The sequence below is a fragment of the Equus asinus genome, chromosome 21 (assembly GCF_041296235.1).
Source record: "Equus asinus isolate D_3611 breed Donkey chromosome 21, EquAss-T2T_v2, whole genome shotgun sequence".
Classification (NCBI taxonomy): Eukaryota; Metazoa; Chordata; class Mammalia; order Perissodactyla; family Equidae; genus Equus; species Equus asinus.
This window is the reverse complement of record NC_091810.1, coordinates 53,214,297-53,234,722: the sequence shown is the minus strand read 5'-3', so window position 1 is coordinate 53,234,722 and position 20,426 is coordinate 53,214,297. Positions and strand designations below refer to the sequence as shown.

The window sequence follows — 20,426 nt, the reverse complement described above, 5'->3', positions numbered from 1 at the left end:
CCTTCTAAGTCTTGTCTCATGTCTGTGGTTTGTTTGTTGTAGCCTGAGAATAGGCCATTTTAAATAAGAACTGTGAAACTTTGGGAAAAGATGGTTTCCATCTAAAGCCCAGAGAAAGGTAAGAATTTAGGGAGTTGGTATGTCACTATGAGTTACTGCCAGATCATAGTCTATCGGGTCACTTCTCAGCTCTGTGGCCACCATGTTGGTGGGTTTAGGAACTGTGGTTTAGCCTCTCAGAGAGGCTTCAGTTTTTAACTTGGAGAGCTGAGGAGAATGTTTCATTCATAGGCGTTTCAGTGCCCAACACTTGCCACTTCCCTTTGGGATCTTAACTACTTTTCAGTATGATCACTTGTATTTTTCACTAATATTGAACCAGAAGCATCGGGCACTGAATTGGTGGATGGAGCTGTTTGATATCTCTTCCTTACCTGCTTAGTGCTGCTTGAAGGGGGCACTGTTCTCTGCTGAAGGGCTGGGGTTGCGGACAAAGCAGAGGGGCAACCTGCAAAGCCATTTGAGCCAGTTGTGCTCTGAGAGTCTCCAGAGCTGATGAAATAACTCCCAGAAACTTCACCCAAGGGCTTACAATGAAAAGCTCAGGATGTACTACTGTTCCTGTACCCAGTCATAGGGAAACTGCTGCGGGCTCAGAAATGAGCACATGTGCACACAGAGGAGGCAGGAACTGAGACCTGCCCCAGGGCTGGATGGCTACTGGAGGGATAAGGCCCTGAGGAGCCCTGCCGCAGGTGCCACTAACTCACTTTTTCTGCCATGGTTCTGGCCTGACCTGGCTGTAGGGCTCCACTGATCTGCAAGCTAGATTGATTGCAAGGGAACCAACAATGGGCCTAGTGTCTGAAGTCCCATACCAGGTTGACATGGCCTCCATCTCAGTCTACCCCAGTTAAACCAGAGATGTGCCAAGCAGGAGGAGCAGAGTGGAGATGATGAGTCAGGAGGGGTGGAGAACTGGGAGGGGCAGCATTCCCAGGATTTTTATTAGTTTATCCAGCTCAGTAGGCAATTTCCCAGCAGCCCTGGAAGAAGGATTGGCTTATACTTTGTGAAGAATCTGAGTTGATTTTGATAATTGTAAATATAGAAAGCACTTGGTTTTATGCTAAAAACCAAAGTGTGTACTCCCCTACTGAAAGAATATATTGTAATGCCTATGAGCAGGGGCTCGGATTACCAGCCTGTGTTCTCTCTCTTTTTAAACTTTGTGTAATAGAGGAGCTTTTATTTAGGACTCTCTTGGTCTGCATTCCCTGACTCTGACATTTGTGGTCTAGTAATAAGTCCCAAGACCAGAGCAGCCATTCATTACCGTGAGGCAAAGACAGGCCCAGGGACCCTAACCTGACCGATGTTAGGCTGTAAGCCAAGCCTGCCGAATTACACATTCAGGGGACTCCAGCGACACCTAGCAGATAAGGGCTGGGCTACCTGGGTTAGAGTCTTAGCTCCCTGTTCACTAATTGTGTGACCTAAGACAAATTACGTAATCTTTCTGTGGCTCAGTTTTGTTTCTTCTAAAGTGGGGTCACTAATAGTGCCAACCTCATGGGGTTGTTAGAAGAATTAAGAGTTAATACATCTCAAGTGCTGAGAGTGGTGTCTGCACACAGTAAACATTCAAAAAGGTTGTTAAAGTTTCCCTCCTTGTAAAATGAGAGAGTTGGACCATCTGAGGTCTCACAGTATCATCCTGTAGGTCAGATCTTGCCTAGGAGATTTCTGTTTCACTAAGTTTTTTTAAGGCAGGCATTTGGATTTTTGTCCTCTGGAGATGGCCTCTAAGGCCCTTTGTAGGTCTACATTTCTGTCCAAGTCTATCAGAAAGTGTCCTCGTGCTATGAGCGCCCCTAGTGATGAGGTGGAACCCTCCCTTCTCCACTCCAGCCCTTCTCTCCATCCTTTGGCAGAATACGGAGTCTCGGCTTTGCTCATGTTTCCCAAAGCGCTGCACCCCATCCCCAACCCTGAACAATTTCCTTCCATTTTCCCAGCCTCCTCCCTGTAGTCACTCCATAGCCTGGGCACCATCCAAGATAGGAGCTTTCCATGGTCTCAAGAGCCTCTGAACCTTGCTCTCTACCTGGCTACCAGCTCTGCTGGAAGAATGATGTGTTAAAAATAAAAAAGCTACTTTTAAAAGGGGGAAATGTCCACCTTAAATTAGCCCAGTGTCAAAGAGACAATGGGGCACGGTTTTGTACGTAGATTAATGTAGCCGGTTGGACCTGGGAGGTTCTGTAAAGCATCCCTAAGGGCAGTAGAAGAGTCAGTGCATCAGTCCCTGAATAGTTAGTCACACCCAGCAGGATGTGGCCCACTGTGATCAGGGAAAAGTAAACGTTTTCATCTCTCACTGGAATTGTCTACACAGAGATCGATATAGATGTGTTGTTTTTTTGTTTTCTTTTTTTTGGTGAGGAAGATTGGCCTTGAGCTAACCTCTATTGCCAATCTTCCTCTTTTTGCTTGAGGAAGATTGTCACTGAGCTAACATCCGTGCCAATCTTCCTCTATTTTATATGTGGAGTGCCACCAAAGCATGGCTTGGCGAGCGGTGTGTAGGTCCACACTTGGGATCTAAACCTGTGAACCTCTGGCTGCTGAAGTAGAACACATGAACTTAACCCCTATGCCACCCAGCCAACCCCTATAGATGTGTTTTTAAACACTTAAAAGATGGAGCTTAATATTGATTGCTTAGTGTTTGAATTAGAAACGGGTTGTGTTTTGCTGACTGTGCGAAATCATAAACTTGGTCCCTGGTAACATGAGTATTTCACCATAAATGAGCTGCTTTTCATGGCCCGGTGCCCGAGTCCAGCAGAGGGAGTGAGGGAACAGTGTGGTTGCTATGGCAGTACTGACATTTCTCTTGGGGATTTTGAATTGTGGTTCCGTTGGCTCATAGTGGTGAGGGAAGACTGTATGATTAGAGAAGCAAAGTTATTGCACAATGATACACTCTTATTTTTGGATTCGTTCTTCCACCTATATTAGCATGGACTAGACAAAAGAGACATTTAAATATATTAGATGAGCTTTCTTTCAGTGTTACTCAAATGGGGTGGGCATAGCCTTGAGCCTTCACACAGGTTTTGCTTTGCCTGGAATCCCTCTGCTGTCTGTGGCCTGACCGTCTTGTATTCATCTTCAGGTTTGAGGTCTCCTATAACCCTCAGTACTGATTGACATGCTCCCTGACCCCCTGCTCCTGCTGTTTGCTCCCTGGCGTGAAGCTCCCCCTACTTCATTGGAATTGCTGGCTTAGGGTCTGCATCCACCTTGCTCAATCTCCAGGTCTCCAGTGCATAGGGCTGGGTACCTGCCAGATGGATGAGTGGATGGACAGATGGACTGGGGACCAGAAAGCTTCAGTGTGTGATTTTGTAGAGACTGTACTGAAACAACTGGTTTCTTAACCCTTCTGGACCTTACTCATTACAGTAAAATGATTGCTAGAATGTTTAGTTATCTCACAGATGTACAAAGCATTTGTTTTTGTTAAGCCAAACCCACAGAAATTTCCTCTTGAACAGTTTTGAGTAGTGCTTAGAGTGGCAAATGTTGATGGCTATTCATTCTTTGTTGAGGTAATTGGGCATAAGATTCAAGAGGCCAAAATGGAAACGTTTTTCTCTTGAAAAATGGCAAATCGAGTAAAAGGGATAATGTAATATTTAATCAGCCAGCAGTCTTTCTCTCATTTCATTTTCTTGCTTTTTAGTACAGTGATAATCTAAAGTTTATGACATAACTCTGGCATGCTATGATACATATCTTCTCAATCATTCCAAGAAGGTTATGTGCTTACATCGTGGGTTGTTTTTGAGAGTATCATAGTGCAGTCTAAGGCTGTGGAGACTAGAGATGGTGTATATAATGTATGCCCTCTGAAAGCCAGACTACTTGATTCTTTAGGCCTCCCGGCTTCCCAGGCCTGCCAGAGAAGAGTATTTATTGTACTCTCAAGATAAGAGAGTTAATTATTACTGGGCAAGGCTCACTTTACCATTGCTGTCTTGTTTCTCTTTGGATAAAGATGGCTTCTGTTAGAAGTCAGGGGGCCTCCCTTCACACACGCTGACAAATCCAGGGCACAGTGCCAGTGTGGTTCATTGCATGTGTCTGGAGGCTGAAAAAGTGGCACATGCCATCCTTTCCTCATTTCAGTGACTTTCCTTATGGTGCTGGCTCTTCCAACATTCCACAGGGAAACTGGAATAAAGCCTTATTTCTTTGCTCTTTGCATTTGAAAAGCCTCACCCAGCTTTTCTGTTGCCTTTCTTTGTAGTTCAGCCAATGCTACCCCTGAATTTGAAGGTCGCGGAGGTGATGACCTTGGCACTGAGATTGCTAACACCCTCTACCGGATATTTAACAATGAGAGCAGCGTGGACCTGAAGTCCCTCTGCATTAGTCCTCGGGAGCACTGCTGGATTCTCTATGTGGACGTGCTGGTAAGTCTCACGTTGCTGTGCTGGCCACACTACACCTTTGTTGGAGACCAGTTGGCCTACTTTCCTCCCACTGCTTTTTCTTTCTTCAGGTGGATACTTTCGACTTCCAGGGTGAGATTAGTTGGGAAAAGATTGGTCTCTTGTAAATATGTTTTTTATTAAATATAACATATGTATCATAGTATACATATAATGCCATTCTAAAATAAAGTTACAGTCATATCGTGTTAGTATCTAAAATTATCCACAGAGGTTGTCAGGGAAGGAAAAGACAAGAGATGCTCTCTAGATGGTGCCAGACAAGTTGATGGGCAGAATTTAGACAAATCAGCATATTCTTCTATGTGGAATGTTGGTGAGCTCTTTACCCGCATTTCCTTTAGCCGTTAGAAATGTTTTTCGAATGGTCACTATTATTTTCCCCATTTATAAATGAGGGGACTAAGACACAGAGAGGTAAAGTAAGTAGTCCAAGAGGTCTCAGCTTGTGAGTAGTGGTATTGGGCCTCAAAGCCAGGTCTGTTTAATGCCAGTGCCTGCTCTTGACCTCACTAAGCCATCCTCCCTTGAAAACACCCTACAGTCCATCTGCTCAGAGTCCCTCATTTCCCAGGTGAGGACCCTGAGGCCCTCTGGAGTCTGTTCCTGCAAGAGTCTTTCTAGTCCAGCTCTCCATTGCCTTCCTGGTGCTTTCTCTCCCCAACACTCCTCTGCCTGGTTTTTGGCACTTGACAGTAACTTCTCTTACAGCTATAATTAATTTTGCTAGTTGCTTGTTCATGTACAGGCTCTTGTTGGGTCTATTTTATTCCTTTTCATTAAATTTTATGAACCTTGAGATTAGTGATGACAGCTTCCACTTCAGATTGAGGACACAAGGCTAAGCCATTGACCAAACAGATTCTTTAATGAATCGAAAGATAAAGCAGATCTTGGGGACTGATAGTGAACTTTGTGAAGAGGAACAGCCTGGCTGTCTCTAAATGTTGACCCTGCGTGAAGCAGGGTAGGGCTTTCCAGATATTTTAAAATTAGTTTGATAATGGTTGGATATTAATCAAAAGAGCCATAGTCAAAAGTCGATACGATTGTCCAGCAGGTTAGGGCTGTTCTGAATGCTGATGCAATGGGTAAATGTAATGGAAGTGAGTCCATTTGCTTTTACTCATCTTCGATTAGCTTATCAATGTACCTTACTTGTGTACTTTGATGCACCCTATATTGTGATTCCTATCAAGCAGGTAATTTTGCAGGTCCTGGTTTTGAGGATGGAGGAACAGGCAGCCTACAGTCCTTAGCAATAAGAGGTGGGCTTCACAGCTGCCTGGGGAGGTGCAGCCCCACTTCATGAGCTTTCAAGTTCTATCCTGTGTCTGGAGAACATTATGTCCTCCCCGTTCCCCTCTAAAACAGTGTCATGGAGCATTGCATTTGTCCTTCAGTGATCTTGCTTTGTTCTTTCTCACTATTTGTGACCATTTGTGGTTTTGTAGGAGGCCAGCCAAGTGATTGGGGCCTGATGCGCTTTTAATTCAGTCAAGAAGCCTCTTGTCTCAGTGAAGGTTTTGCAGAACTGATGAATATGAGGGCATTATCTCAGCTTAGAACCAGCACCCTTCTTCCTTCGTGAGCAGGCATGTGTGGTAAGCGAGCGTGTCCCTGTCATCTGAAGACCTTTCCTTTTAAGACTGCTCGCGTTTGGATTTTTTCTGTAATATTTTGTTTAAATATTTCTAAGGTTTTATTTATTTTGGAAGAAGAAGTAAGCTTTTAAAATGTTGTCATCCTCAGAAAAATTTTTCGTGAATTAGAAAAATATTTTTAAAAATTGTATTATTAGTGAGGTAAATCAGTTGTTGTCCTCCACAGAATTCGTGCCTATGGAGGGGTTCCTCGCCCATGAAGGTGAATGTTTGCTTTCGGCCTTGATAGCACTGTGCTTCGTGCTTGTGAAGTGGGAGATAGGCTTTCGTCTTGGGAGGAGGCTTTTATCCTACATCTAAAAATAAACTGAATACATTGAGTCCCTGTTAGAAGCAAGATGGTGGAAATCCAGTCTTGTCCCTGGGATTGTAAAAAATGAATCTCCTATGATTTGTTTTTACTAACTGGTCTGGAAGTCCTCAGCCAAAGCCCATCTTTCAAACAAATATTCACTGGGCAACCTTCCATGTTTTCATACTTTTACTATAGATACATTTACTTAAAACCTATTACAGTCAGATGATCCATCTATTTCCAATATTGTTTTTGTCCTCAATTGGGTTATTTTATAAGAGTAGGAATTTAACTTTGTAGAAACTTCACTCTTCTTTGCTCTTTAATGGCATTGGTTTTTACCCCAAGTGGGATATCTGTTAGAAGTTTGTCGTGCTGGCAGTGTACAGGTGACCTTTGCTGGGGAGAGCAGTCACAAGGCTGTTTTGCAATGGGCGTCATGAGTGGTGATGAGTACGAGCATGTGGCTGTGGCATTGGGCACAGAAGAAAGAAAGAGTGGAGTCGTCAGTGCAGTGCCTAGCAGCTGGCTGTATGTGGTGCCAGGAGGCGCTAAGCCTGGTGTCTGAGAACGGTGAGGGGAAATCCAGGAAGAGCAGGGTTTTTTTGGGGAGACATATTTTTCACTTGGTAGACTGTGCTTCCTAGCAGTATGTTTCAGAAGTTTGCCTTATGAAAAGAAACCCCTCAACCCCAGAAGGCTCACCGAATGTTACACTGTTCCCCTAAAAGAACCATTCTAGGATTTGTGTGTTTGATGGGGAGGTGTGTTTGTGACCAAATGTGTCTTGCCGTTCTCCAGTTCTGCTCCTTCCCCACCTCTGTTATAGGAGGACTTTTCTCCCGGGAGAGGGTGGACAGCTGCAGCCTGCTCTAGGACCACGGTCCTGGCGTGTCTCTAACACCAGATGTCTCACACCTTCTCTTCTCCCAGCTCATCTGGGCCCATTCAGACAGCCCAATCCAGCCACTTTGGTACATCCACTTCTGGGCTGTACCACTATGTTTAGCAGAAAGATTCTTGCTAGACTTCTCCTGGCAGCAAGAGAGGAAGGTAGGGTCTATGAGCACCTGATAGGTGCCAAGAATGTTAAGGATATGATCTCCTTTAATCCTCAGTCACCTTATAGATAGGCTTTGCGTTACTGAGGGAGAAACTGAAGCGCAGAGAACACATAGTCAGCAAGTGACAGAGCAGCGTGTCAGACCCACATTGCCCGACCAGGGAGCTTCCCGGGTCACCCTGTTGTGTGGTGCATTGTGAGCAGGAAGACCTGAGGCCTGGAGTGGGCTCCTCCTTTGCACACTGTGGGGAAAGGCAGGCTGATTGGTACCTGCCTTTTGGGATGCCCCTCAGCAGATACTCAAGGTTTAGCATTCTGCCTTCATCTCTTGGTGATAAGCTAGAATGTTGAAAATCAAAGTTTGTGTCCAGCTTCAATTGGACGTGGTACAGGACAGTAGAAGGAGCACTGCATGGGGAGTCAGGCCATGTGCCATGAGCGAGAGAGCTTCTGTATCCTCACTTGTCTAGTAAGGGTTGGGTGAGGTGCACTCCAGGGTCCTCTCCAGCTTGGCGGCCCTACAACTGCTAGAACAAGCATCAGCATTTATCTAGCAGTTTATTTTCATAAAGCAGATACTGTGGAACAGCAGAGTGTAAAATAGTGGTCTTCAACCCTGGCGGGTCATCAGGACCACCTAGAGACTGGAGTAAAATAGAGATTCTGGGGCCTCACCTGGCGTTTTAAATAAGCTCCCGGGGTGATTCGGATGCACAGCCAGGGATAGAAACCTCACTGTAAGTGGTGAAGATGGAGAATGTGCAGCACGCATCTTCAGATAGTCTGTGAGGACAACAATTGGAAAATGAAAGAGCAAGTCACTGTTTATTTAAAAACGTTACCTAACACTTACTTTATGCTAGACACACTTCTAAGGGCTTCGCAAGTACTGATTCATTCAGCCTTTATAGCAACTCTGTGAGATAGGTGTGATTTTTACCTCCACAAGCCACAGAGAGGTTAAGTACCACCTAGGGTCATGCAGCTAACCGGTGAAGGCAGGAGTCGAGTCCAGATGATCTGACTCAGGAGTCTAGCTGGAGCCCTTTGCTGTGTGGCAGTCTATATCTGAAGCAAAGTGGAGAAGAGCTAGTCTGGTTGCTGGACAAATGAGTGGTAGTTACAAAGCCAGGTGGTAATGTAGGCTGGGGATCATATTTTAATAAGCAGTAATTATGCAAGGGTGCAAGAAAGATGGTTTGCGTGGAAAGCTTAAAGGTGGGAATTACGGATGTGCACTGGGCATGAATGAAGTGTGTGAATGAGACAGCCAGGTATAATTGTTGACTCTTAGTGGAGTTTGGAAGGCTCAGGCTTAGGGCCTGTCTGTCTTCCATAAATAATCACCACGCTCCTTCTTCATGGTAGACTTCTGCTGAGCTCGAGGATAAAGGAATGAACAAAACCAACAGGGTCTAGCCCTCAGGAGTTCACAGTTCAGATGAGGAGGAGATAGGCTTTAAACAAAAATACATGGAAATACACGACTTGTCTTTCTATGTGTGACTTCTCCTTGGGGCAGCCCAGTTGGCTTTACTCCATAACCTCAGGCCAAGGCTTCTCTCAGATGAAGACAGAAGGATGTGTTGCCTTCCACTTAATAATGGACTCTAACCTTTCCCACGTGCAGGAAGGATGAGCACACGTAAGTGCAGTCAACACTTTCGCTCATGGGCAAAACTTGTATGGAAGACGTTAGTTTTTATCATACTTAATGTAAAACATGGAGTGTTAGATGTTTGAGCATCAAGTGTCCATTGGCAATTACGTACAGCAGGTAACCATATTAATAAATGTGAACCTGGTAGAGCTATAGCATCAATGGCCACCAGTTTTTACTTGTTTGGAGGCTGGGCATATGTTAGCAAAGATGACAGTAACGTTTGCAGTGTGACTGGGAGCACTTTGGGGCAAAATAAAGGTGATCAGTTCCTCCTTCAGTTCAGGCACAACTGGCTGGAGGGCCTGTGAGAGGAGATCCACCACAAGCTGAGGACTCCAAGTGGTGGTACAACAGCCAGGGCCAACTGTGACCCCACACGCGTGGCCTGTGTAAGCACAGCCATGATAAGGCAGTGCTTGCAATTAGAGTGAACATGCTGTGCATGTCAGTGAGCCAGGAGAGCAGCCACACGTTCTTATCTTTGTATTATAAGCCCTTGGTTAGCATTTCTTAGGAACCACTATCCTTTAATTGGGATAATCCTTCGAGTAAGAAATAATGTTTGCTGCTGCTTCTCTCCTCGTTCTGTCTCCCTTAGCTACTGGAATGTGGTGGAAATTTGTTTGATGCCATTTCCATTGCTGTAAAGGCTGCTCTCTTCAATACAAGGTAAGTCTTCCTGGACATAGCCCCATGGGCCTGTGGGGAACCTGAGCCAACACTTATGATGGAACACTGAGGATGTTTCTACTGAAAGCTCAGAGGTGGAGATAAGAGGTTTTAGCATTGAAAATGGTGGTATTTAGGGGCTGGCCCCGTGGCCAGGTAGTTAAGTTTGCATGCTTTGCTTTAGCGGCCCAGGGTTTCACCAGTTTGGATCCTGGGGACGGACATGGCACTGCTCATCAGGCCATGCTGAGGTGGAACAACCAGAGGCACTCACAACTAGAGTGTACAGCTATGTACTGGGGGTTTGGGGAGGAGAAGAAGAAGAAAAGAGAAGGAAAAAAAGAAGATTGGCAACAGATCTTAGCTCGGGTGCCAATCTTCAAAAAAAAAAGGTGGTATTTAATGTTAAGCTTCAGAAAACAGAGATTTCATAAGTTAAAACTAAATATATGCCTATATTTCTGTATTTATTTTTTGTATTGGTATTTTCATAAGTAAACATGTATCTTGTAGAATAATATTAGAAAATTACAGAGACGGAAAAAGAGTAGAAACCAACTACAGGTCCATTATCCAAATATGTTCCTGGAGAGAGCTCCCTGGGGGCAAGGGTTCGGCCTGCGTGGTGCTCTGCTCTCTCCCCAGGCCCATGAACAGTGCCTGGCGCATGGCGGTGCTCATATATTCCTTGATTGGACACACGATTGTTCTCAAGGCAGGGTAGCAGCCTGCTCTTTGGTTACGTTAAGAGCAGGAAATGGCTGTGCCACTGTGGTTCAGCTTCCTAGACAGGCTTTGCAGCAAGGGACATGGCACTAAGCTTTTTTGGAGTTGACATTTCCTCTGACTGTTGGATTGTATGTCCTTTTCCCCTTCTCTGTACCATGTTCTTTGAGAAAAGTTTGCAGCATTTGAAAATAAATATGTGGGCAGAGGTGTTCATTCCATGAGAGAGCTTATGTTATGGTAATGGGGGATCCTGGGGTATTAGATAATGAGGATTAGAAACTTCTAGAGATATATTCTCAGGAATTAATTGGGTAAGTGAGCAAAGATATTATTCTAGGATGTTCATCACAGCTTCTTTGTAACGGTGAGAAATTGGAAACAACCTGAATGTCCCAACGTAAGGGATTGCAGTCTACATAGCAGCTTATCTGGAGGTTGTTTATATGTAAAACCAGTCAATAAATACAGTCCTCTCATCCTGTTTTTTTGTTTGTTTTATTTTACTTTTGGTAATTCCTATATTTAATATGTCTGGAAATGTATATATATATATCCCAAAATGGTCATTGTTATTATTTTCCAGTGTTCATATTGTGGGCAATTTGACATTTATCTGTAGTTTAGAGTTGTTCTATGGTAAGTTTAGACTACCTGCATAATTTAAAACAAAACAAACAAATAAATTCGGGCCATAAATTGCAGGATGGAATATTGACTGAGAATGAAAGCTGTGGAGTCCCACCTCTAGCTGTGCCACTAGACTCCTGGCTGAGACTAGTCGAGGGGCAGGCCTGGGACTCGTGGCCACTGCGGGGGCTCGAGTACTAGATGCCATCAGCAGCAGCCTGGGCCTCAGCTCTGTTGGAGAAGAAGGGAAGTTGCCATCTGTTGTACCCCAAGTCTCAGAAATTACTCCCCGTCTGCCAACTGGTTTCCATGGGCACCAGGGCAAAAAGAGAGAGTAGAACCAGGGAGGCTGCTGGGCTGCGGGGGAGGTGTTGGGCAAACTGTACAGCAGGAGGGGAAACCCAGCTGCTCAGGTTGGGGAGGACACCTGTCGTGGGCATGGCCATGTCCATCCCCAGAACAGGAGTGGCCCTGCAGACAGCAGGGAGGGGAACTCTGTGAGGCATTGTGTTCCCTTGGTATGTGACAAGACCTTTTGAACAGTCAAGGCCCGTTAGAAGGATGGAAGTTGTCCTCTAGACGGTATTCTCTATCCCTTCTGCCGAACCATATTGTGGCTAAAGGGCTGGGAAGATGTGTGTGTGTGTACGCTTATCTTTTAACATGCCACAATTCAAACTGGTTACCTGACTTGTTCAAATAGGATTTTACTTAGTACTTACACCCTGGGGGCCCCTGACATAGAGACTTTAGCTAGGGCAGACCCTAGCAGGACTCCTTTGTCCTTGTGGACATTCTCTGGCTGAAACTCCTCTGCTCTGGGTGTTGGCTTGTGTAGGGATGGACTGCAAGACTGAATCAGAGGGGGCTTATGTTAGAGGAATAAGGAAAGGCACCAACACTATTTCCATTATAGTAGCTGGGTGGACCTCCTCTTCCTTCCTGGCTCCTCCACCCTAGACTGGAGTGAATTGACTTTAAGGGTTAAATATATTTAAGGGTTAAATATAAGGGTAAATATATTTGCAGCACCCAGCCCAAGAAACAGAACATTGCCAGCCTAGCAGAAGCCCTTGCACCCTGTACCCCCGTGCACTCACTACACTCACTGAGGATAACCACTGTCCTAAAACAATAGATTGGTTTTGTACTTGATATAAGTGGAATCACACCATGTTTTCTCTTTTGTGTCTGCCTTGTGTACTGAGCATTAAGTTTTGAGGCCTCTGTATTGTGGCCCGTAGTCATAGTTTGTTTTTTGCTGTATGGTGTTCCATTGTGTGAGCATGCCACAGTTTACTTATCCATTCTGTTGTTGGTGAGATTCTGGATAGTTTCCAGTTTGGGGCTGTTGCAAATAGTGCTGGACATCAACATTTTTGTACATGTCTTTTGGTGCACATATTTACTCACTTCTGTTGGATAGGGGTGAAAGTTCTGGGTCATAGGGTATGTCTGTGTTTAGTTTTAGTAGATACTGCAAAATAGTTTTGCAAAGTGCTTTTACTAAGTGATACTCCCACCAGCACTGTGTAAGAGTTCTGGGTTGCCCCATATCTTTGTTAACTCTTGGATTTGTTGTCTTTTTTATATTAGCCATTCTGATGAATGTGTCTTGGTATCACATTGTAGTTTTAATGTGCAATTCTCTGATGAATATTTGAGTTGAGCATCTTTCCATGTGTTTATTGGCTACATGAACGGCCGCTTTTATGAAGTCCCTGTTCAAGTCTTTTGCCCATTTTTCTATTGGGTTGTCTGTCTTTCTCTTCTGTTTGGTAGGAATTCTTTATGTAATATGTCAGTTTATATATATATATGTATACATACATACACATGTTTGCAAATGTGTTCTCCACTCTGGATTTTCTTTTAGTTTCTAAATGATGTCTTTTGACAAACAGAAGTTCATAATCTTCATGTATATATGTATTTTCAACTATAATATAATTGAATCTATCGTTTTTTCCCTTTATGGTATGCACTTTGTGTCATGCTCCAGAGATCTTTGTCTACTCCAAGGTCATAAAAATATTCTTAGTTTTTCTTCTAATGGCTTTATTGTTTTATTTTTGACCTTACATGTGCAGTCCATTAGCTATGGATTTTGTGTATGGTGTGAGTTAGGGATCGAGATTCATTTTGGATATTTGAGTGACCAAACATCATTGTTTAGAAGATCTCCTTTTCCCCCTGCTCTGCAGTGCCCCCTGTGCACTTTGACAGAGATTATAGGGAGTACAGGCATAGTATGCCTTTATCTTGTGAGACAGGAATTCTGACTCCTGTTCTCAATCTCAAGAGAAAGAAGTTATCTTTCTTCCTCTCAGTAAGTGGGAATTTTAATTGTGCTTTGGCTTCCAGGATACCAAGAGTTCGTGTTCTGGAGGATGAAGAGGGGTCGAAGGACATTGAACTGTCTGATGACCCTTATGACTGCATCCGGCTAAGTGTGGAGAATGTCCCCTGTATCGTCACTCTGTGCAAGGTATGAACTTATGTCTGATGGTCTTCCCTGTGGGTCTGCTTCAATCCCAACCCATTGAGGTTACTTAATAAGTTGAGAAGTTACAGTTTCACAAACCATATGGAAGTAGCTTTAACCCAAATTCAATAATTTGGTTATATTAGAAACCACTAGCATGATCAGCTCTTTCTTTTCTTTCTTTTTTTTCGGTGAGGAAGGTTGGCCCAGAGTTAACATCTGTTGCCACTCTTCCCTTTTTGCTTGAGGAAGACTGTCCCTGATCTCACATCTGTGCCAATCTTTGTCTGTTTTGTATGTGGGATGCTGCCACAGCATGGCTTGATGAGCAGTGTGTAGGTCTGCACCCAGGATCAAAACCTGTGAACCCCGGGCCACCAAAGTGGACCATGCGAACTTAACCACTACACCACTGGGCTGGCTGGCCCCTCTTTCTTCTCTTTTTAATTGGAAGATATGATGGAGTCCTGGGAGCGCATGAGTAGGTTCGTAGAAGTAGTAGCCAGAGTTTGTTAAGCTCCTTTCTACATACCAGGCATTTCACTGAAACACCCTGGATGCATATTTCCTTTAATTCCCTCAACTCTATGGGGTCTAGGCTGGTTGAGTAGTGATAGGGTGGTTGAAAGGCAAACACTGTCCCCTCTGTGGGCCCACTATCCACATCTATGAAATGAGGGAGTTGGAGGAGGTCCTGGGTATCTAATATGTCAGGTGTGTTTTTCACATTAGCACAGAGGTCTGCAGAGCCTGACATCTGGCCAGCGCTAATGTGTAACTGGCACTGCCCAAGGCTGTGCAAAGAGGCCTGTATTAGCTGAGATTGTCGCTGACTCCACATAGGATTTCCTATATAAAAATAAGACTGAACAGGTCAGGTTTAATTCCGCTAAAATCACTTCATGAACCTTGGGTATGGTCAAGCGTTGGGACTGACCAAAGCTGCCTGCACTTGACTCATTCTTGAGCATGTCCCTTAGCATGGACCCTCTTGATTCATCTTTGTCATCGTGGAACATCCATGTGTCCTCCCATGTGAATTTCTCCCTGTGCCCTTCTGTTGGAAGCCCTTGGTAGCCTCTCACTTGGACGGTCCCTGAATTATAGTTCTAACCGCCCTCCCACACCCCGTATTTACATTGCTTCAAATATTTTCCATCTGAGCAGTATTTAAAATAAGATCTTAATGGCAATGCCGGTTCTTTGCTGGTGTAGATGTTCCCTTTAGAAGGCTCTCAAGGGTGGGGATCTGGGATGTGTCACTTACACATGCACTCTGCTTTCCTGACTTTGCAGATTGGCTATCGGCACGTGGTGGACGCTACTCTCCAGGAGGAGGCCTGCTCCTTGGCCAGCTTGCTGGTGTCTGTGACGAGTAAGGGAGTCGTGACGTGCATGAGGAAAGTGGGGAAGGGCAGCCTGGACCCAGAGAGCATCTTTGAGATGATGGAGGTGAGGCTCTGGTTCTGACGCACGTGTTGGGACCTGGCTGGAAGTGCTTGCTGCTTCCTGTCCCCTTGGTCACACTGTGGGACTTCTCCCCATTTACACCCTTGAGCCCAGACTTGGAGCTTGGAGAACAGCTGGTGTGAACTGGATGTCTGCTGACCAAGCCGAGGGTGGTGGCAGGGGTGCTGTAGGCTGTGAGGTAAGGAACCTGCCAGTAACAGGTGCTTATCTTCTTCCTCTCTGATCCCAAGTTTCGACATTTCTAAATGAGAGTGTTGGGCTGATAATGTGAAGAGTTGCATGTAACTCCAAAATCCCAAGCTTCTGTGATTCGATGAGGGAATCGAATTCCTGGCTGACTGCTTCCTGTCCCTTGAAGGAAGTGAGCACAGGTAGAGCCAGGGGGCTGAACGATGGCTGTCTCCCCGTTCTTGATGACTTTGGAAGTGTTGAAATGGAGATGAGTAGGCATGGTGGGAAATCCTCCTGGCAGCCGCAGGGCGTGGATTGCTCCCTCTAGTCTCCTTGGCACATCTGGCAGCACCACTAGGGTGCTTTCCAGCTGCTCTGTACTGATTGGTTGACGTGTCTGTTCTCCCTCACTGGCCTGGAAGCCCCTCCGTGGCAGGGACCGGGTCCTGCTCACCCATGTCTTCCCAAACCAAGCTTCCCCTGTGTCCACCTTGACTTTCCAGATGTCTTTGAGGACTTTGAGACTGACTGACTGACTGACTGACTGAATTGTCAGGGACAGAGTTAGCTGGACCCAGGTTTTTGTGTGTTAGTTAACCACTATGTCACAACACATGCCCAGAACTCATTGCTTAACAGCCAGCAAAGAGTTGCCATCTACACTCTTCCTTCATTCCTGGAAACTGACTTTTTGCTGAAGACTCTAAACACTTGATGTCTATTTTCTCTCTCTCTCTCTCTTTTCTTTCTTTCTTTCTTTCTTTCTTTTTTTTTTTTTTGCTGAGGAAGAGTTGCCCTGAGCTAACAGCTGTTGCCAATCTTCCTCTTTTTTTTGTATGTGAGCCAGCACAACAGCATGGCCACTGGCAGAAGAGTGATGTAGGTCCGTGTTCCAGAACCAAACCCAGGCCACTGAAGCAGAACATGCTGAACTTGACCACCAGGCCAGCAGAGCTGGCCCTTTTTTCTCTTTTTATCATCTTATTTGAAAGCAAAAATGGGCAGTGTATGTAGTGTTGAGGACCCAAGCATGGGCTCTGAAGACGTACCGCCAAGGTTGCAAATCCTGGCTCTGGGCCACAGTTCACTCCTCTGCAAAATGGGCATGATGATGGTAGTAGTAGCTGCTGCTGAGTGTGCTGTGGGGACAGAGTGAGGGTACAGAGGTCAGGCACGTGACAAGAGTGTCCGATACATCCTAAGTTCTTGGTAAACATTGTTCTTATTCTATGTATTCCTTTTAGCACTGAGTTCACGTGTCCAGTTGTGCACGGCAACCGTGTTCTTCCTGGTGGCTTGGTTAATTGGTTAATCTTTTTAAACGAAAGCATTTAAAATGCTTTGTAAGTGCTCCCAAGGCCTCTCCGGACAAGTGGCTCTCAAATCTTGTTTTAGAAGGGACTCTTCCCCCACCTCCCCGGGAGAATTTGATGAGAATTCCAGTATCTAAACAACAAACCAATAAACAAATAATAACTAAATTTATTGTGTGCTTATTATGTGTTAGACCTTGTTTTTAGTGCTTTAAATATGTGATATCGTTTAATCCTCAACCATCCTGTGAGGTAATTCTTGTTACCATCCTTATTTTTACAGACGAGGAAATTGAGGCGCATAGAGGATAAGTCTCTTGCCTGCGTCTCACAGCTCACAAATGCTGGCGCTGTGATTCACACCAGACTCTGTGCCTCACGGTCGCCCCTCTCCACCGCTGACCTATGCTAACCTTCTAAGCCAGGTGGTTCTGGCTGCTGTGGAGGGAGGGGAGAACCAGAGCTCTGTCCCGGGAGCTGAGCTTCATCCTCCCCTGGGGCTTGGCACGAGCTCTGCAGACCCGGCGCGGGGGGCCACAGCCCTGTGGCCGTGACTCAGTGTTTGCCTTGCGCAGGGAGGCAGCAGTCCCGAAACCTCTCCTGGGGAGGCCTAGACCTTCGTGGTGGTTGTCCGGGCTGCCACCCCCGGCCTCTGCAGTCTCTTTCCTGCAAGTCTAGGTCAGACCTCTCAAGTCCTGGTGTCCGGTCTGTCTCATCTCCTCTTACTGTCTCTCCTTGCCTTCTTTTTAATGAATAATCAGAACCCCCATTTGATCAACTTGACATTTTTTCTTTTTCTAATGTTGTGATTGAAAAAAAAAAAACTTTGGACCGTAACCCTGACTTTGCATTTCATAGAGCTGATCACTTCCCAGCCTTCAGACTGAGATCTTCTTTCATACAAGTTTTTGGTAATACTTGGAGCCTCTTCCATGTTAGTTAGGGGTCAGGGGAGAGGCATCCAGCTCTGGGGAGAATACAGCTATAACTGAGAGGATTAGGGCGGCCATCTAGGCCTGGCTGTCTTTCTCCCTGGCGGTGTTGAGAATGGAACCCATGGCACGGTGGAATTAAAACTGCTGTGGGAACATGGAAGACTTTGAGGTGGAGACTTGTGTTGGAGACTTCTTAAAGTGATTCATGAGCCCAGAGACGGAGTAACAGTTTCATAAAGAAAGATGTTTATATATTAGGGGTTTTTTGAGGGGCCCCCTTGTGTCTGCTGTTTAGGGGCCAATTAGAAATTCTGTGGGTTGTCCAACCTCTTGACCTTCCAACATTTCATGCCTTTAGCATCTCTCTGTATGGCAGTGACACCAAAGACCCTATTCAGGTATTGACTTTGGTCTCCTTTGAGCAGTTCTGCTTAGAGATTTGGTGGCAGGTGAATTAGAAACTGCTTGTTCAAACATGTCCTCAGCCCCGTCGGTTCCTTTATCAGATAGACTCCGGATTCTCTGCGGTCTCCCTATGCCTTCTCACTACAGTGCAGTGGGACTTGGCTGTGCCCAAGTCCAGGTTTGGTTGACAGTTTTGCTGCTTGTTGTAATGGCAGCAGGAATGCTAAGCTTGAGTTAATGGCCGAGGCAGCCTTTGCTGCTTCCTGCTTGCTGCCTGGGGGTCGGCATATTTTTTTCATTTTTTTTTTTTTTGCCCCAAGTGTGGAGGTTTTTCCAGAATGAAACTACAATGCTGTTGGGGTTTGGAGTTTGCTTTTGTATTGATTTGATTAACTAAATAAAAGTCCTGTAAGGCAGATGGAATGTGTAGTTTTGGAGTGGCCAGCTGGCAGAGAGGGAAGCTTTTCCCGGTCAAAGTGTGTGTGCCTGACACGTGGCATGTGCTCTTCCGTCCCTTCTCTGCCCTGCAGACCGGCAAGCGCGTGGGCAAGGTGCTGCACACCTCCCTGCAGAACATCCTCCACAAGGAAGAGAGCCTGGGGCCCAAGAGGCAGAAAGTCGGATTCCTGGGATGATTGCACCTCAGCCCCCAGCTGTGGAGCGTTTGTTTCTACTTTTCCTTTTAAGCCAAAGTTTGTATATATTTTTCTTAACTGTGATGAATGTAAGGCAACATTTATACATGTAAAATTAAATTCTACTTTCTGGTCTGGTTTGGTATAGCCAGAGTTCTTCAGCTGTAAGTCAAGACTCCGTTCAGTGACCCCTGGGAGAGTCTGGTCCTTGTCTAGTGAGTGGCAGCCAGGTCCAGACATCTGCTCCAAGGAGAGGGCTCTGGTCATGGGCCTCCCCAGGGAGACTCGTTCATCTCCTGCTGCAGGAGTTCAAAACAACAACAACAGACACACTGTAAGAAGGACCTACCAGAAAAATGGTTTAAAGGAAATGCTTATGATATGTTTTTTGTGAAATTTTTTTCCCCTGTAGAGCTTTCACAATACGAATCACACACACAGAGAAAAAGGTTAATTGGCGTTGTGTAGTGAGTGCTTCTGGGTGAGGAGAAAGGAGGATGCACTGTGCCCCAAGTACAGCCCCAGGACTTCTCCCTGGCTGGTGAGTCTTGCTGAGTCCTGGGGAGCCCAGTCCTTGCTTCCTGCCCTCCAGGAGATCCAGGCTGAGCTCCCTCTGGTCAGGGGCTTAGCGGCCACTTTGGTACTTAGCCAACCTTTCTTAGCACTCTTGTTTTGAAATTGATTTGTAACCTCTCCCTGGTGTTTCATAAGATTTCCTTGTTTTATCAGCATTAAGAAGGCTGTCTTAGAGATGTTGTCATTTGATTACTCAGCTTGCCTTTGTACTCAGGATAGGAGGGAAGGCCATTTTCAGTGGCCCCAGAAGGCTCTTCCTATAAGCCTGTATTCTCACAGTGCAGTGTGTTGGAATTAAGTCTGTTCATTGGTTGAGCAGTCTTTGTTTTTTTCCAGGGGAACTGGAACTCCCCAGTCAGTCTTAAAGAGCCCTGGGGAAGGAGCTGATTCATGAAGGAGAATATTTCAGCTGAGGCATTTGCTCTCTGCATTTCAGTTAGACAAATAGGGTAAGGAGTTAGGAATTTATTACCTAACGGAAAGAACATAATGTGAGCTGAAGCCCTTGCAGACTGGTTCCAGAGGCCTTGGCGTGGGCACCTCCTGCCACTATGGCCAGGTCCATCCCTGTGGAGAGAAGCAGCTGCCTAGACTGGGACTTGAAGCTGCTGCCCTGTTGAGAAAATAGCCTGGCTTTTTGTTTTTCCTTTTATGATTTTCCAGTGATTCTCCCTACAGGTGGCATGACAGTGCTCCTGTTTGACAGCAGTCAGCCTGTTCCTCCTTCCCTGCTCCTGGTTGACGGCTTGTGGTGGGACATTGACAGTGGGGTGCAAAGATACAACTAGAGTTGGAATAAAGTTTAGAAGGCTTTGGTTTTGATGATTAAAGACATGAGATAGATGAGACAGACAGATAGACAGATGAGGATTTGCCAGGCCACTTGTACAGCAACTACACAACTGGGCTGGTTGGATAAGCAGTTACAGTGAAAATGAAGGCGAGAAATAGATGTTAGCATCTGTCTCTACCACCCCATACCTTTCCTTGAAGGCCACCCCTACCTGTAAGTAGTATATGTCACAAACGAAACAAAACACCAAATGAGCAAGGTCTCTCCACAGATCCAGGAAGCTCAGAAAACACCAAGCAGGATAAATGCCAAAAAAAACTATACCAGGGCATATCATTATCAACCTACAGAAAATCAAAGATAAAGAAAAAATCCTAAAAGAAGCCAGAGGGGGAAAAACATCTTACCTA

General features: G+C 45.4%; 1 protein-coding gene across 5 annotated transcripts in view; it reads left to right on the top strand.

Moving 5' to 3' along the window:
* Positions 1–18,808, top strand: part of EXOSC7 (exosome component 7) — a 32,319-nt gene extending 13,511 nt beyond the window's left edge. The window contains exons 4-9 of one of the 5 annotated variants that reach the window (XM_044754893.2): positions 4,319–4,484; positions 9,807–9,877; positions 13,598–13,721; positions 15,015–15,170; positions 15,282–15,366; positions 18,543–18,808. In XM_044754893.2, the coding sequence (XP_044610828.1) occupies positions 4,319–4,484; positions 9,807–9,877; positions 13,598–13,721; positions 15,015–15,170; positions 15,282–15,326 (562 nt within the window). In that variant the 3' untranslated portion in view covers positions 15,327–15,366; positions 18,543–18,808. The other 4 variants (XM_044754891.2, XM_044754892.2, XM_070493592.1 and 1 more) reach the window with 4 other exon arrangements.
* The last annotated feature ends 1,618 nt before the right edge of the window (positions 18,809–20,426 follow it).